Here is a 19500-nt window from a genome sequence, read left to right as displayed (position 1 = left end):
GAAAGGAATAGGAAGAAAAGTTGCTGTGTCACTGCTGCAAGACAGGAACTGCCATAACCGATGAGCCCCCTCACTGGTCATCTTAGCAGTTTTGTCTCAGAAGTCTTTGGTATTGCCTAGAGCCAAAGCACTGTACAACTTTCATTCATTCTGGCAAACAGCTGAATGACAAGTTGTTTCTTCTACGCAGAACTCTGCAGCTTTTGCAAACCTATTACACTTCAAGGCAGCATAAGTCTTACAAAGATCTGATTCATCATTTGATTCAACTCACTATCTTCTTGATAGTTTATACAGTGATTATGTGACTTGAAATGAAAAAAAAATGCCACATTGTGTTTCCCAGTTATTCAGATGCTTTTGAAATCTCAACCATTACCTCAGCCTAAAACATGTTATTAAAGCAATTAATCCCTAAGTACACACATTTAAGAGTGTCTTGTAGTAGTTGAGCTCACCAGGGTAACTAAGAATGGCATAAACAAAAATTTCCTTCTACTGATAGTAGATGTCTTCCACTCCACCTTAATGCTACCTGACCTTGTTTAACAGCAGAAGGAAAGAAAAAAAAAAGAAAGAAAAGTGCGTTGACTTCACATCAGGTACTATTTTATATGCTCTGTCCACTGCTCATCCTTTGCTAGTTTAATCTCATATGTATATCCTCTTATATAATTTTTCCCAGGACTTGTTTCATAACTTTTCTCTGGACTCTTTATGATTTTGTAGTGCCCTTGGCTGCTGTGCAAGATAAAAAGCAATGAATTTGCTCGGTTTTGGACTGTTACTGTACATTTGATCCATTATATATTTTGAATATTTGTAGCTATTATATAGACTACTACAAAGTTCCAACTAATTAATAAATATGTAGCTAATATATCTCAAGGTAAAAGCAGAATCCAAGGAAAGAGCATTTTAATCAAATACTATTAAAACTGAGTGTTACTAAAAAAAGTACTACTAGCAATACAAAAACTAATGTTAGAAAAATATGTCATAGACACTTGAGAAATTCTAAGCAATCAAAAGTAATCAAACATTGCTTCTTACAAAGCTGAATAACAAATATGGGTTGCAAACATTAGTAACAGTAGTTGGTGGTATTTTGATACAGTAAATTGAATAGATTCCTACCAGATTAAAACAGAAAAAAATGATGTGGATAACAATGACCAAGTCTAATAACATTAGGTATTTCAGCACTTCCCTCTCTTCTAATCTAGATATGAGTGAATCTGGGTGATTAAAGCAACATATTCCCTCTGGGATACCCTCCTTGCCTCTAGAAATATAGACAATAAATGAAAGAAATCTTCAGTAATGTAATTTTTCCCATATTTATTCGAGTCTGCCTTTACAGAGGTGTCTGGGAGTAATGCACCCTCGTATTTCCTGGACAATGGTTTGGCTAGGAGTTTCTCAGCTACAAACCTTCAGCTTAATTATTACTAGTCCATGTAGTGATTAATTCCATTTTCCAAGTACAGCTAGGAACAAAACACTTAATAATTCGATTTATAGCAGTTGGCTTCAACAAGACAGCTGGCTTCAACGAGATTGCCAAGTGACTAATCTGTACTCAGTAATTTATTAAATGCTACCTCTCTATATCCACCTACTAAAAACTTTTTGCTGCACAAAAAAGGTCAATAGAAATAGCCTTGAGTACTACAATGTCCTTTCCAGCCTAATTAATTCTATGATTCTATACACTGTGCAGCAAAGATTAGATGAATCATGTGAAAAAAGTCCCCAAAAGTTGTAACTAAGCAACACAAAATATGTTTAGAGTAATGAAAATCAGACACAGAATATAACATTCAATTTTAGAAAAGTACATGGAAAGTCAAATAATTTGAAAGAAATCTGAACAACACTTTTTAAGTAGTTGTGTTAATACCATTTGAGTAAATGAACAGTTATGGAAAGCACACTTATTAAGGATACAAACACTTTGAAATAAAAATTTCTTAAATTCTAACAGGTGTTGAACAAATTTTTATTACTTTTTTTCTACAAATTATTCCAAGTTTTAAGACAATCATTAGTCTTATTTCACAGAAGGGAAGCATAAACATGCAAAGTTCCTAATCTCCTGGAGAGGGGAGAGTCAATTGGCCTGCTTTGCACACATCAGATTCTCTAAAGATCAGGGAAAAAACCCCCCATAAAAATAAAAAGTTTTTTTTCCCCCTGAATTAAAACTTGGGCCCTGTTTCTTTGTTCTTGTGTGCATACTGTATATTCTGACTAAAATCACAGAAACAGGAATACTTATGCACACATAACTTCTGTAAACTTGAAGTCAGTGGGAGATTTGCCATTCATTGCAATGGTGCAAGTAAGTGGAATATTTAATTGCCACATGATGGAATAGCTGATTCCACACAGGATGAATATTAAACTTCTGCTGAAAATCTACCTGCTTGCCTGGAATGAGGTCTACAAATAAAAAAATTTTAAATAAAAGATCAAAAATTAACATGGTCCACGAAGCACACAAAAGACAACCTACCACTACTCACAGAATCCTTCCTTCTCAAATTATTACCTTATCTAGTGTTAGAGAATCTTCTGCTTCTGTTGATCCTTCTGGTAGGAGAGGAGCAGAATCTGGTACTAATCCTGAAGATTGTTCTTCATATTCTTCTGAAAAGAGGAACCATAATTCGCCATTATTAGAGCTATGAAAGAATTTTGTGAACCACCATGACATTACAATCTAGCCAAAAACAGGATGTGAGCTAAAACAGGTGAAAAATGTTGGAAGCCAAATGTTGCATGAGAATTTATAAAAATTCTCCCATAAACCTTTATTTATACTAGTAAGCTTAGATTTAAGTGTGATTTATATATTGGTTATTGGATAAAAGCATTCAAACCTAGGAATAAAGCCCTGTTAGCAAGCAACTGATACTTAACAAATGTATTATAAACATTTCTTTTGATTCAATAAGATGGTCACCAACTGAAATAGCAAATTATTTACCAGAGATTTTTTTGCACAGTTGGACAATTGCCTCAAAAATTTTGTTTCCTTTTTTTTTCCCAGAACATTTTTTTAAGGCCATCAATGAAGATTCTTCCTACAGACTACTCTGTGGGTCATCTTGCAAGGAGAAAAGGCAGGAAAAATGCACTGGATTTATAAGGATAGGACAAAATGGGAGGGCAGTAGTAAATCTAACTTTAATTAACTTCATCAAGTAAGCACAATGTTTTGTGCAAATGCTTTTTAGGAAAGAGGCTAAAATACTAGATTTCACCTTAAAGACAGAGGGAGGAACTAAAAAATGGGGGAAACCATCTTGAGAAATGTTGGGTTAAAAGATTTCTAAATACCAGTATAACTGATAGTTTGATAGTTTAGGAAGGCAAATGAATTTCTTGTAGTATGCAACCACATGCTGTGTCCACAAGCTGAATATTTACAAATGCCAGCACACTGAATATTTTTACAGCAGCTGACAAAGTAGGATGCTTCCTATATTATTTGTTCAGATTCATCTAGGTTTGTCTGTATCAGTTTAATCAAAACTGTTTTAATGAAAAGGACCTGGTAGCAAGTGCAATGCTCAGATGAGAGATTTAACCTTTACTGTTCTTTTAGAACTTCACACTGAAATCCAGTTATTTGGGAATGGAACATTCTCCAGTAGAGCAGGGGGAAAATTAAGAGTTTGTACAAAAGCTAGATCTAATGGAAATTGCCTAAGAAAAAAGCCAAGATGTTTGCGAAATGCTCTGATATGTCCTAAAACATTGCCAAGCTAGGGCCTGAATCTATGTTAGAACAGACAAGGGATCAATCCAGCTGACAGATAATTAAGTCAGTGCTACATAAGCTGGAATGTTTAACCAAGTGCAATGGTTAGCTAACTTTATACAATTTTTGCACCACAATAAGTCATCATGATGCCACATGTGTACTACATGAATTCCTATCTTCAGAGCAATAAGCAGAACAGCAGGGTAAAATCTTGGAGCATCAGTTAAACCCACACCGGTATACCAGGAAGACGGCAGTAAACTTACTTTCACCAGCCACATAATTAGCTGGAAAATAGCCTTGCTGTCCATTTGCTAGGCTGCCAAACCACCAGTTATCATTATCTTTGTATAACACTTGGATAATGTCACTGCGATGGATGGTTAGCTCATCTGATCGATGCGCTGTGTAGTCATAAAGAGCCACTACCTAAAAGAGAGATAAGAGCACCACAGCTTTATCACAACCATGCCACAGAGAAAAAAGCGCAACATTCACTTCCTCTTGCAGAAAAGCAGCTGAAACCAAAGCTGCACTTTGGTAAAAGCTGAGGCAGCCTCAAGTTTTGCTAATGGGATCAGGGGTGGTGGGAAAGCAGCAGGAGAGGCAAGATAAAGGACTGTGGGATTGCAGAAATGGTTAAGAACATTCAATTCACTAAGATTAGCTTCAAAACAGCAGCTGTTAGTTTTATAAGCAATTTGCTTGTGAAGCAAAAGGGAAAAAAAAAACTTCATACAGTCACTTTCTCAGAATTGTTACACCACCTTCAGATCCCATTCTCTGTGTGCTCATGAAGCATATGTGTTTGAATAAATACTTCAACTGTATGACAGCTTTATCCAAGGAAAAATTTAATACAAAAGACATTGCAAAGTTTTGCTTTGATCGCTCCATTTTTTCTTTTTTTCCTTTTTTGTTTGTTTTGTTTTGCTTAGAAATAAGCATTTGGATATACAATTTTATAAATATCTGCAAAAAATATATTTATATTCCATTTCATGTAATAAGTCTATTTGACAGTGAAATACAGTGTATCAATAGTTTTATGAAAAAGAGTACTAACAGTCATCAGCACCATGTATACTACATATAATTTATTATATTACGTATAATAAATTACTACAAGCCTCTTTTCTACTCTGAATATGAAAATATCAAGTACAATTTCTTATTTATTTCCTATGCCCAGTGAACAAAAATCTATCCTAGTGAACTCTGAGCAGAAAAGCATGAAAGGAAAACAAATGAACTGAAAGAATAAGGGAATTGCCTACTTCCCTCATCATAAGTGAAGAGCAAAATTATGACCTATTTTACACATAGAATGCTGTTTCCCTGTCTACAATCTTAAATACATATTCCTCTACAAAATTGTAAGTAGAGGTCAGAAACAGGGATCATTAGAAGCAACAGGAGAGTTAACAGGATTGAAGGAGACAGTGAAATTATGATAACAGGGATAGGAAAAAACCTTCTTTTTTATTACTCATGCATGCATTTAAATTTTAAGACTGCTGAATTCCACTGCGCTTTTTACATTTTTATTTCTGCTTTGAGTAAGATCACCTGTGAGTTGCATGTGTAAAAATATAGCCAATGTCACTTGTATTTTCATAATTCCATGTCACCAATTAAACAAATTAAATCACTTATGAATGGGAAAAGATGGAAATTATTCTACCATTGTAAATTTTATGTGGCAATTTGTGAGCTGGTCAGCATCAAAGAATTAGTTTCAGCATAGGTTTCAGTAGACAGGAAATTTATCTAAATATGCATGCAGTAGTTCTGAACTTACATAAAGAAGCCAAACAATGAAATGTCCTTAATGATAACTCTCCTCCCTGCATTAGGAAAGCTAACACAGTAATTACAGGTGATGTTGACAGTACAGAAACATGAACTGTAGAACAGAACCAAGCTAAACCACACTAATGAGCACCATGATCACATCCAGTAAGAGGTGCTCTAACAGTGCCCACATTAATTAAGTGACAACCTCATGAAAACCATGAGGCCACTTAAGGTAAAAATAACCAAAACCCAAAAAGGAATGTAGGAATGTTACACTAATTACTTGGCAGCATGAAAAACAATGAAAGGCAGAGCAACAACTACTTTGTTTTGCAGTGTCTTTTGTAAGACAGTTCTGGTTCAAATTCTGTATTTTTGGGAAAAAATTACAAAAATTCAGTCACATGGAAACTGCCACAAATAGTTCAAACCATTTAAGAAAGTCCCACTGTCTGTCTCTTAGAAATAAGAAATTAATATACCAATGTGTCCTGTAATACAACTAGTTTAGTAAGCTTGACAATTTAAATAAAATGTGGAAATTGCCATTATAGTCTCTGTTGACATATGATCAGAAAAATGACCATAACAGGATATAGGAAATGCAGAGCCAAAGAAGAATATAAACCACTCACAACTACACCTGAAGCAGTGGACTTTCTTCTGGTGTGATACTCAAAAATTGGTCAAATTCTATTTGGGTCCAAATCCAAACCAAAAAAAAAAAAACTATTCAACAAAATTTTACAAAATTGTTTTTCAAGAGTGATATAAAAGCAGCAATGTAGTTATCCAATTATGAATATCTTTTTAAGAATTACAAAAATGTCCTTGGGATCATGCTAAGAAAAAGGGCATGCTTTCAAAAGCAGATACAGTATAACAGGTACAGAAGATATTGCAAAAAAATTATATAATACTCACTGTCTCTTGCCCGGGTGGACAACTGTTTCCTCCTCCCACTCCCAATGCAGTCAGACTGTCATCATTCTAGAAGAATAAATTATTTTAAATTTTAATATGAAGCATTTTGCTAAGCTATGATTGTAATTTCATTTCTCCCGCAAGACAGTAAGAATTATCTACAACAAAATTATTTTTTTGAAAAAGAAAAAGCAGAAGTGATGTTAAACAGCACTGAGTAATATTGGCTATTGGCTGGTAGATGTTTAGAAAAAGACATTAAATTTTTCAAGCATGTACATCACACTGAAGCTACAACTGGACTGATGACTATGCAGTCCAAGTTTGTTTGCATTGCAAACACTACAGCAGGTATTTAAGAAGTTGTTGCAGTGAACTTTAACCTCTGAACCAGTATGTAAAAAATGTCACTTCCACATAATGGAGAATTACAGGTTGGTCTTAACACTCAATACTTTCCATTTAATTATAATTGTTCTATCCTTACCACTTACTCTTCAGATTTTCAATGAATTCAAAAGAATAGTAGGTATATAATGTAATCATCAGGATAAACCTGCACCTAAAAAAATTTGATTTCTGTAAAATAATAGCATGCTTAAGCTGAAAGCAGATTTAGAATAGAAAACATACGAAAATTAGCAGAGGAACAACTAAGAAAACAAAGGCAGATCTGGAAGTCCTTCACTGGTGTTACTAATTTTTTTCAATGGTCTATCTTCATTAAGGGGAAAGCAGTTTCCCCTCAATTTTGTGTGCTTGAAAGAATACACGCTACCATACAAAACAGAAATATTACACCGCAATTAAAACATTTTAGAATAGTCAAATGTGAGCTTTGTGAAGTAAACAACATTTCCACCTCTAACAGATAAACAACATTATAAAGATTTCAATTTGAAAATTCATATCAAATAGCCTTCACCTTTTTCATACTTTACAGCCACTCCTTTATCTATCTTTGGCACGAACTTCTTTCTGTTCTTCTTTTAAAAAATATATCTAAAATGTATTGTTCTTTTTGTTTTCAATGTTTGGGTTTTTTAAATTTTTTATTATGGTAGTCCAAGGAACATCATTACAAATTACAGAGAAAATACTTGCAAATCCTCACTGGAATAAATGGCATTCTTGAGAACAGGGATTCTTGCCCTGAGTGTTCATAATTTAGCTGGGTTTATCCCATACGGGAAAGAAATCACTGACTATCCTAAACTCAAAGATTCAATACAGTCTCCAGATTGTTTTGGTATTGCCACAGAAGCTACAGACACACAGTAGTTATAGAGGAACTCAGTATAAAAGTGAACAGTTGCACTCAGTTCTTAACATCTACCAAAACATCTAAGCCTACCACCTAAAGAGCTCTGAATAATAATCCTGCACAGAAGGAAAAAAAATAAGTGTAACTGCCTTATTTGATAAACAAATTTTGAAGAAAGACTGGTGGAGCTGCAGTCCAGAGTACACAGCTTGTTCAGTAGTCTATTGGTAGTCAGCACTGCTGTACAGGTTTCAGCTAATTCTCATTTTCCATTCTCAAGGTTAAGAGAACTATGCAGGCAATGTGCTTAGCCTGTGGGATGGGAGTGCCTCCTGTTGCTCAAAAATGATTCATCAGAATTATTAGCAGTATTATTTAGGTATCTAGTTCAGGTACTCATATTGCCCCATTCTTGTGTCTCAATCTGTCTGTCTCTTTTTTTTTAATAAAGTATTTATGTGGCTCTCAAACACTTGAGAAGAGCTTGAAGAGAGCAAGCTGTTTGGAAATAACAAGCTAAAATCTATGAGTCACCCTGAGACTATGCTGAATGTTCTCAGACACTGCCTTAAACTTTTAAGGCAACAACAATCCAAAGAGGTGCCTCTTAAAAGGACACTCTGAGTATGTCACCAGCTGCACACACCTCTACCTCCAGCTGTCCAGGGCAATTGCCACAGCTGCCTAAAACAAACACAGCTACTGCAAGGCAGCAGAGCCGCTCTGGCATGCCATGCCATTCCTCAGGCAGTGCCATGCCTTTCTTCAAGCAGTGTCACGCCATTCCTCAAGCAGTGTCAACTAAAAGTTACACTGCAAGAAACATCCAAAAAAACTACCAGCCTTTCAGCTTAGAAGCATCACTTTTTAAATGCTGTGACACAAGATTAAGGTACGTTTTAAGGATTTCAAAAAAGCAACAGGCATACTGAATTGTATGAACATATCATTCTTAGTACAATATTAATGCCTTCTTTTTCCACGGAGGATGGAAAAAAGCTAATCCTTTTCTTGCACTGGAACAGATGTGGGGCTATAGCTATGTCCTGAGGAGTTGGTCTTTTTGGGAGCAGACCATCTGTGAGAAACAGAAACAAAATGCTTGCTGAAAAAGCGTTCCATGTCACATTGATTGTGGTTGAACAAAGGTCTTAAGAGCTTTCAGCATTAAGGTACATCCTCAGAGGAAGATAAATACATCCATCAGTCGATGCAGAGTTCTAGACCATGGACTATCACACTGGTTATCCATGACTAATCCACTTAGATACCCTTCACATTTCTAACTGAACACCAAAAAAAAATGTTTCAAGACACTGATACAAAAGAGAACACTGCAGGTGAGAGCAACCTGATACATTGTTGTATCAAGTTTTATCAATTCCTGATAATAGCTCTAATTAAAATGGTTTTGGTTTCTTTGTAATGGGTCAGTTTCAGTGATTGTGCAAAGGCAAAGTTTTTGCATTTTTGATGCAGATGTATAGTGGCCAACAGGATCTGGGCATCAGCACTCATTCCCTTAGGAGAAGGAGTACTGAGTAAGAACAAGTGATATCTTGTTGCTGCCTTTTCTTTTAAAATCTCAGGATTTCATTTCTACTATTGAACAAATATATTTCAATTAACACAACTTCAAAATTTAAAGAAAAAAATACAGAAAATGTAAAGTCTAATGATCCATACAGTTTCATATGCTTCTTCCTTTGTAAACATGTTCTTCATTTTAACAGAATAAACATACAGATTAAGTCCCATTTCTAATTAGCTATTAACTCTTAATAACAACACTTGGAAAAGAAGCTTTTCTAAGAATAATTTTAGGCAGACCCTACACATAACAGGGTGAACCCTAATGTGTATACACACAGTGCCAAAGCCACTCTTCCTCCTTTTACCATTAGTGACAGACTCAGGGACATGAAGAAGGACAAACATCTATTTCCTGGATGCTTCACAGCAGCACTGCTTCACTCTACTCCACCTCCCCAAACCTGCTATCTGCCAGAATGGAAGAGAAACTGGGAATATTACTTATGTAGACACTCCAGAAAAGCCACAAAGAATGTGTATTACAGCTTCTCTTGTCTGTCCAGTAAGTCTGTGCCTCAGTGTGTAAGAGCCTACATTCTGAGACTGCTCACTTTTGGGGTGGGGGTTGTTGTTGTTGCTTTTGATTTATGGTGGTTTCTTGGCTTTTATTTTTTTTTTTAAGGAGGAAAAAAGATCAACTTACAGAGCTTGACTGAAAACCCTTGGTTGGCTTGAAAGATAATTTTTAAAACATTTTAAAATTGTACAGAATAAATCTGAGATTTTACTGTTGATCAATTGTTTTCCTTAAGAATCAAAGGGTTAGAAATTTACTTAATTCTCTCCTCCCCTAAGAATGCTATGCAATTGCTTTACTACAGTAACAGAAGTTTTAAATTAAATGCTAAATAAGATGAGACTTAGAAGAAAACAGCTGAATACTGTTAGCACTTTGGTATTTCTGTTCACTGGTCCAATCAGGTCCAATGCTCAGGACACCTAACCACAAATTTAGTCTAAGGAAAACAGAAGTACAAATATTAGTATTAATAGCTAAATTAAAATTATGCTAGATTTATCAATTGCTAAGAATGATATATTCTTCTTCAGGCATAATTAATCTGCCTGTAGGCACTGTGAAGTTACTTCCTTAGGCTTCAGATGACTACAGTCCTGATTTGATTACAGCCCTTCAATATTTAATAAGCATGGGAATCTATAATTTGCCTAGAGGAAGAAAAAGACCAAAGCTGCACGAGGCTGCACTTTATTGAAACCTGTACTGTACAAATAGAAATCAGAAATGCAAACACAGCTGCTGCAGTGAAGCCTACAAGGATTAAAAAAAAAAAAAAAAAAAAAAGGAAAAAGGAAAAAAAGATCAATTCAAAAGCATCTGAAATATTCCTGCTCCCAAAATGATTCAAAACCTCTTCAATTATTTTGTCATTACTAATTACATTACTTTTTTGATATTAATAACTTGGTTAACCTGCACTTATATATATTAATGCATTTATAACAGAAAATGTAACAAACATATTCAAAACCTTAATTCAGCGCTCTCAGAAAAAACTAGTTTAAACTAGATGCTACCTAGCTTTTCACAAAACAGTTGATCCTGAAAATGTTTATCAACCTTATTGTGGTGGAGAACACTACAGTACTGGTTGAATAATTCATACTTCTCCCTAAAAAACTAGGTATTGATGGCAAAAAAATTGAAAACATGAAAACAGGAACTATTTAGCAACTAACAAAACAGCAATGTAAAACCAAGCTTTCAAAATTTCTTGGTGAATCTCAAGTATCTTACAAGCTTTCCATAACTGTCTTAAGAGAATCTGTTAAAAAAGGTAGGTCCAAAAAAATCCAAAAAGCAATCCAAACAAAATCCCAAACTGAAACTGTAAAACAGCTACTAATGATCCAAGTAAATTTATGTCCATTTATAACATTTCTCTCAAAAATTACAATTAGTGCAATTACAACAGAGTATGAAACCATGGCATTCTGTCCATGGGTGCAGGAGAATTAACACCTCCAGTACAACAGGCCCAGCTTCATAGAGACACAAATCCATTTATTATTCTGAAGCACCACTTGTTCTTTCTTCACTAGTTCCTCCATACATTTTGTCTTTAATACAGGTTCATCAAATGTATAGTTAAAATTAATGGCATTACAGGTTCAGTTGGATTTTTAGCATAGTGATCAGCAAACCAGAAATAAAGAAATGAACAAATAAAATTAGTAGAAGTTTACAATCAATATTTAATAGATAAGCAATTAAGTAAAAAAGAGGTAGCTGTGATTCCACTTGTAACAAAAAGATGAAGTATGGGTAAACAGTGAAAAAATGGTGCTGCAGAGAATTTCATTCCAAGTTATTGTCTCAGCTTTTCGCTCAGCTACTTATTAATACCTCTTTTCTTGGTAAAAATAAAAAACCAAAAGAGTGTGATTTTATCTTATTTATTTCTAAACAACAAAAAGTAAATCATGAAAAAATATAAAGCTTTTGATTTGCAGATATCTGATCTCACTACCAGCTGGTCACAGCATAAGCTAATTTGACCATGTAGACAATTGGTTTGAAGACACCTCTTTTTTGAATAAAGACAGGATAAAAAAAAAAAACACCTCTCTACAATGAGAACTTGGGAATAATGACATTTTATAGTTAAACATCAATTTAAAAAAAATGCAAAAAGAGAATTCCTTACCGTCTGTAGTCTACCCAATAGTGTTTGACTAAGAGGATTTCCTACTGGGCTGAAGCACCCTGTGAAAAGAAAAGGCTGTGAATTTTCTGCTTGTTATCCTTTTCCATCGAATAAACCATTTTATTTTAAAATCATTATGTTAGCAGGATATGTTTGACAAAATTGTAATGAAAAGCAGCAGCATCTTTCAGTCACAACTATGCATCCTTCAGTCAGGAACAGTTGGAGGGTTTATTTAACTAACAGACCTGACACAAGGTTAACTAATCCAATATTTCCATTCAAATGATTTGGAGAAGTAGCTCAAGCTATGTCCACATGCCACCTCGTGCTCAAAGCTGACACTATTATCTAGGCTGTATTGCTTTTCTCTTCATTGAATTTCCAAGTAATGCATACAAAGTTTTCCAACAGAAATGATCACAAAAACTCACAAAGGAATTACTTCCTTATTTTATCTGAAAGAATAACTATTCCTATTCAGTAGTTCCCTTTGATCATCTGAGTTCCTATCACAACACATCTTGCTGTTTATTTTATTCACTCTCTACATAGCACACTTGAACAAGTACTTGTAAATTCTTTTCTTTTCAAACTATTATGTTAACTACTAAGCTCAGGAAAATCCTTTCATCATCTATGGATTTATCTTTTTGTTATTGGTCTCCTCAGCTGTATACTTAAGAAAACATCTTAAAAAGAAAAGATACAAAAAAATTCTGAAAATCGTTGAACATGACAGTGAAAAATGCTACCACTTCATTGGAGAACAGTTTCTCAAGTACAGAAATCCCAGGCAACACAGAGTTAAGTTCACTGGCTTTTCTCTGTGAGACACTTGCTTTGAAACAAGTTTTGTTTTTAAAGAGAAGTAAGTTCTAAAAACTCATTTTCATTTGCCACACCAAAAGTCTGCTTTTGAGGAGTCCAGTATCTGAATAAAGCGGACTTTTCAGATTCCCGTATACTGGCAGAGCTCCACAAGGAAGCTTGCAGAACTCCACCTACAGTATACTTTCTAAAGCCTAGTGGTTTTGACTTTCACAAGAGATTTACTCATAAATGCTTTATCATTAAGATATTTAGATATTTCTAACTAGAATAAAAGCTGCAAGCTCAAATAATTGTAGTTAGACCATGTTCCTGCAAATCTGCATGTGACTAATTTTGTACTTGTGAGAAATCCTAAATGCATGCAATAATGGATAGTTCAACTTCATGTATGAATTAAAAAATTTTGGTCTCAAAAATTAAAAAAAATCTTGTATAAATTCTGAAATATTTAATTTTGAAAGGCTTACTTTGCCTTTTATTACTTTCTTCCACCTCTTTTAAGCAGAAAGATGAGAATATAAACCATTTCCTGAATTCAATCTGTACTCAAAGACAGTAGTCCTGAAGGCAACCTTTTTTCAAACAAGCTATTTGCTGAAACAATTGTTCAGCACTAATACCAAAAGTCAGTGGGGATATTACTCCTGTTGATATTATTATCTACATACTCACAGAGTTACAAAACCCGATACTACAGAGATGATAATACATATGGATATACTGTTGCATACAAATGTCATATGAAGTCTTTGAATTAAAAAAAAAAACAAAGTGAAAACAAATAAAAAGTCTGCATGACAAAAATTTTTTTTAGACAGCCAGTTTGAGCATGGGAGTGTTGTGCCAATTTATACAAACCCATATAAGATAAAAGAGATTTAAAGTATTTGATAAAAACAATTGTTTATTTGGAAAAATATTCCAGTTTAATTAAAAACAACATTAAACTCCACTGTTATCAGTAACATCATTGACCTTCTTATTTTTCTACAGAAAGTACACATGATTTCCAAGTGTTCCTGGACTGTGCATTTATGGATGTGAGTACTCCTGTGCAGCCTCTATACTTAGCTGCTTATCAGGTGAAAACTTCAGGGTTAGACTGATATTCTCAATTAAGCCTCAATAAAGGGCAGCACCGACCTTCTGTGCTGCAAGTGTAGGACAGAGACAGATGTGCAACTCAAAGATATAGGGAGTGCTGCATGGAATTCTAGAAGCTGGCACCGGTTTACACTCAGTATTTTCCATGACTAGAGACAAAACAAACAGAAAATTCTTATCACTTTGCTTGAGGTGTAAACAGACCACAGCACACCTGGGTCCCAATACTCTATGATCATGCCTATTGGTTACCCCAAACTAGTCTTCAGTGTTATCTGCTAGTCGTTTTTAGTTATCAAGCATTCCTTCAGTAGCCCCCTCATTCAAAATAGTCATATTAAAAACATCCCAAGCCAACAAAGCAAATTCAAACCAACACAAAAACCTGTTCAAGTCTTCCTCATTCACAAAACAAGGTCCATTCAGCAAGCAAGCGAATATCCATCCCTTTTTCCCCAAATGAAGAAGTAGAATTTTAAAGCAATGTTACACAGCTATGGGCTTGCTATGGTTCCATGCTTGATGAAGCATGTAAATGACATCAAGCAGGTGTGACTAACAGCCTCAGCAGTGCTTGCTTTGGTTCTCTCACCCAGGCTGTACACGCTTTTCAACTACTATATTGAAACGGAGGTCCGGATTCCAGAAGGACCTTTCCACTTCATCTAAAAATTAAGTTTACAGGACACTGTGACCTGCTGGGACTCTCACTTAGTCTGAGCTTATAGAAAGGTCATTAAATCCCTTGTAAGGTCAAGCCTGAAAAATCCCCAATACCCACATTAATCTAGACCGTGTATCTTAAGGATGCTTCAGAATCACTACTGGAGAAGCATTTTTATTGACGCAGAGGGTTTACTTGAACTCTCCAACAATCTTCTCTCTTAACAGCATCTGCTGTCTTTACCTTCAAAATCATATACATCCTGAGAAGCTAATCTTCCCTATGAAATCATCAACATTTGAATTACTGCATTTCCTATTACTCTGCATTGATTCTTCAGTTATTTCCTTTATATGGAATTTTAGACGAAAATAACATATTATTTCTAGAAGAACTTACTGCTAATGTCTAGCTGCAATGTTAGGCATCTCAAAATGATAGATGCTAATGCTTCTCCTCAAATGCTCAGAATTCTCACATCGATACAAAATAACAGCAGGACAGCTCTTCTTTAGAGTCCACACAATCCTGTTGTTACAATTACATTGTGAGCCCAAGCATATGCTGACTTTGGGGAAATGACTACCAAAGAACTGGCTTGAAAACCAACGTATCTGTCTGCCTTGAGAGGAGTCTGAAACTATAGTAGTTTCCTGCATAATTTGAACAGTGAACTGAAAGTGTATCCTCAGTTCCCCTCGGTCACTTCTGGCAATATATTCTCTGCCCCTACAACTGCAACTAAAGAGTGAAGCCAAGCATGTGAGCATGTGTCCAAAATGTGTCTGTACTACCAAGTTCCCAGTTTTATTGCAAGCTTTCACTGAAAAACTATCCTCTGGTCTAGATAAATACATTAGTGCGAGGTGATCAAATTCTAAATAGTTGGACTGAAATGCACAGAGCATGTGAGTTCACTTCCAAACAGATTTGATTTATATAAAAATTGATAACAGCAACAGTACTATTCCAGAATAGTACCTGGAATAATTAAGAACACTTCCTTTTAAATAACAGCATCTTTAGTGATTTTACTTGTTTAATCTAAGAGCATAAGAGGCAGAACAGGGAAATAAGTCTTTCTAGGGAGTCACATAATTCTACTATCATCCCACTGGACTGTCTACACCCACCCAATGTGAAATGTTCTTGTGAAAAAATGCCCTTTTAAAAAAGGCTTAGAGAACATTCATTACAGAACTCATGTTTTAATGAACTTTTCAAAAGAAGGCTTTTTCTTGTTTTCTGAAATTGATAAATTATTATTGATGAATCAATTTTTTTAAATTACTCAAGGTATTTGAGCATAACGAATCTCTAAGGATTCCATTCACATGGAGTCTATAGTCAATGAAATCATCCAGAAGTTCATCCTGGAAAAGTTGCAGAAAATCACAGAATGGAAAACAAATATGTATCTAAGAAAACTGAAAAAAGTTAATACTCAGACATTTCCGTGACAAAAACCTCTAAAGCATACAGAGAGGAAAAAAACATCTTACCTACTCCAGTTACATATTATTCTGTTTTTGAGTTTTACTTTAAGTTTATACTAATTGCTAATGTCTCAAAACCCACAAAAAATCCTGAAAGACATGAAAATAAACAATGCCTCTAGGAAATGGTATTTCTTATTGCAAATATTCTTATGAATTATATCATGGTCTCTTCCAACACAGCGTAGTTAAAATACACCCGATTAAATAACAACACTGGAAAAAGTCAACTCAGATATGAGATGAGTATGCGTGGATCAGCTCATTCCTATTGCTACTCATCTTCCGTGGCTTTAAAACTGTTGCCAGTAAACAGAATCATGTTTTCAGCACAGTGACTTATTGAAAAGTATGACCTTTGTGACCAAAGGGTCTTTCAGTATGCAGTACAATCTCTACTTTAGGTTGCAAAGGAATGTTTTGAGGTTTTCAAAGTAAAACGTTTCAGCTATTTCTGTAATTTCATTTTTCAAACTATGCATAAAGTAATGGAATGAAGATAATTTTGTAATGATCTAAATACATATTAACCTTCCCTCAAAGACTTTATCCTCAAACCAATTATGCTCTAATAGATCAAACAGAATTCATTAAATAAAAAGATTGTTTATATATTGGGAAAGAACCTGTTTTCCTTTATTTGAACACAGGATCACAAATACATTTACAACCCATCACAAACATTTTCAGATGCAGCTCACATAAAATGAAAGGAGTGGATGCACCCATTCAACACAAGCACACCTTTTTATTTTACCTGCAAAGCAGATGCTTCACTATTATCCATTGCTGTAGGAGAAAGCCAACCTCCAACTCTGATCTACATAACTTAGTCTAGCACCTATGATTTTGAAGATATTCCAGACTGAACAGGAGAATTGATAGGACCAAAGTGTTTTGAAAACTGTTTCAATGACGTTTAAGCTGTATCATAGTGACAGGACAAGAGAAAATAGCATCAAACTGCATCAGGGTAGATTCAGGTTAGACATCGGGAAGAATTTCTTCATGGAAGGAGTTGTTAAGCATTGGAATGGGCTGCCCAGGGAGGTGGTGGAGCCACCATCCTTGGAAGTATTCGAGAAATGACTGGCTGTGACACTTAGTGCCATGGTCTAGTTGACAACATGGTTATTGGTAAAGCTTGAACTCAAAGATCTTGTGGGCCTTTTCCAATCTAAACAATGCTGTGATTCTGTGATCTTGCAAACCACTTAAAATGTATATGCTCAATATAGGCAGTTCTCACATGCTGTATTTAAGGGCATATACAAAGGTGTGGTGATGGCAATATTAGGATCTTCTACAAAGCCCCATAAGATTCTTGCAGTGTATTCTGCACTGATGTAAGTCTACTCAGTGTCAGTCCATGCCATTACTAGCACTCTCTCGGTTTTTCCCCCACCTTTTTCTTCTATGAGAGATCTGGAAAAGGTTGAACTATCTTCTCAATGTTGTTCTCCTTTTTCAAATGGAGTTCCAATTTATTAAGCTAAATCTATCCACTTAAAACCAAATCCCCAAATCTATAGGACAAATAGAATCCCTCTCTGTTTACTGTCTCATTATTTATAAGTTATATAGAGAAATTTCTGTTACTTTATTTTGCCAGTTGGATATCAGAGTTGTTTACATGCTATATACACTTCAGAAAAATAAGAGACAGAAAAACTGTGGCAGCTCTACTGCTGCCAGATGTCACTCATTCAGTTAGTGCAGATTGATCTAGATGGCAATGACAAAAATCCTAAAGCATAAAAAAACCCCAAATCCACCCCACCCCAACCACTTCAAGTTAAGCCAAAACAGTTTTGCTGATAGATGGAAAAGCATAATTTTTTTTTCCCCTTTCCCATTCCTATTAATACAATGAAAACTTGGAAACTAACAAAATAATCTTGGGAAATTATGTCAATAGATCAGGCTTTGTTTGCCATTCAAAATACTACACTATATAGAAAAGTCTGTACAGAAGGATAAGCTTTCAATAAAAAAGTAAGCCACGCTTACCTTTTTAACCAATTGTTTGCTATATACTGGTATTAAAAAGAGTTACCTAGAAAAAGAACTCTAGGGAGTTACATAATTCAGAACCATGCAGTTCCATACATAGTGCTGCAACTTCTTTAACAAAGCATGTGATTTTCCAGTGGATGCCCCAACTGCAGGTATTAGGAGAACCCTCCTTCCCAAACCATGAGCAAGTTACAGTTTTCCTACACTGAAAAATACAACTGGTCTTGTGTACTTTAACACAGTAACTTCTTTATCCAAGGACTGATGCAGTTGTCTCTTGTTAATGCATCTGGTTGTCTCTGATTCCACAGCCCAAGTGACCAAGTAGCTTGTCCTTGCAGCAGAGTTAAGTGAACACTGGAGCAGTGGAACAGAGCAAGGCTTAAATTCACACCTGTAGATCCACAGAGAGATATCTTTGCTGTAACATCAACCAATTCCAATCCTCATATAAGAGACCTCAGCATCAGACAGCACTAACATGAAAACACTATGCTTCTGGCAGTGCCAGATCCCACAATATAATTATATCTCCCATCAGCCAAAAGAATGCATAGAGATACTCATTCAAGGTTAGCCATCATTTTCATTCCTGGTTAAAGGTATACAAGGGCATATATATGTGTTTGCTCTGAGAATAATGCTCCAGGGGGAGGACTATAGAGATAGTCTGCCACTGGCTTTGAGTTTCATTTGAAAACATTTATTCTGTACTTAGGCACAATGAAGAGGCAGAATTTGGTCCCTATTTGCAAAAAGCATAATGAAGTAAAAACTATTGCATCACAAAAACAATTAAAAAATCCAACTTCTTAATTAGAGATTAAAATCAAATACATTTAGCAGCCTACACACCCACCTAATTATTTCTGAGTAATCTTATCAAACCATCATCTCACATTTTTCTTGCAAATGTTAAGTTTCTACAGTACCATATATAAACAATGCAAGTAGTAGCACGTGTCCCAAGCATTCTTTTGAAGTAAAGAACATTTATTGAATTCATGCTAATCAGGAATGTGCTAATTTACGACAACTTCTAACATTACATCACAATGGCAGTGGATACCACTGAAAATGAGCAGAGGTTATAGTATCCAGTTGTTTCTTTCTACACTGCAGAGAACAGAAAGTGATTCTACAGCAAACATCACTAAGCCTGCACAGATACAATCAGCTTTCTGAAATCAGATTGGCAGCATTATTTACAAGTTTTAGATAGCAGATAAAAAAGATGTAAGGAAAATGCAGACTATGACGCATACTTTGTATTAATAAGAGTTATTTTTCTTCTAGTACTGCAGATATCCTGAGAAAGTCATAATTAGTTTTTCTAAGCTCACCTGGACTACCTAAAAGCAAACAAACTA

At 35.1% G+C, this 19500-nt stretch overlaps 1 protein-coding gene across 1 annotated transcript in view; it reads right to left on the bottom strand.

The window, feature by feature from the left end:
* AHI1 (Abelson helper integration site 1) overlaps positions 1-19500 on the bottom strand; it is an 81912-nt gene that overhangs the window by 12439 nt on the left and 49973 nt on the right. The window contains exons 20-23 of the mRNA XM_085055887.1: positions 12017-12075; positions 6494-6559; positions 4039-4201; positions 2555-2652 (exon numbers count right to left, since the gene is read on the bottom strand). Of these exons, the coding sequence (XP_084912013.1) occupies positions 2555-2652; positions 4039-4201; positions 6494-6559; positions 12017-12075 (386 nt within the window). The remainder of the gene's footprint in view (positions 1-2554; positions 2653-4038; positions 4202-6493; positions 6560-12016; positions 12076-19500) is intronic.

This window comes from Lichenostomus cassidix, chromosome 3 (assembly GCF_008360975.1).
Source record: "Lichenostomus cassidix isolate B80296 chromosome 3, HeHo_3.0, whole genome shotgun sequence".
Taxonomy (NCBI): domain Eukaryota; kingdom Metazoa; phylum Chordata; class Aves; order Passeriformes; family Meliphagidae; genus Lichenostomus; species Lichenostomus cassidix.
The sequence above is the reverse complement of the archived record's forward strand: the minus strand, read 5'-3'. Positions and strand labels throughout refer to the sequence as shown.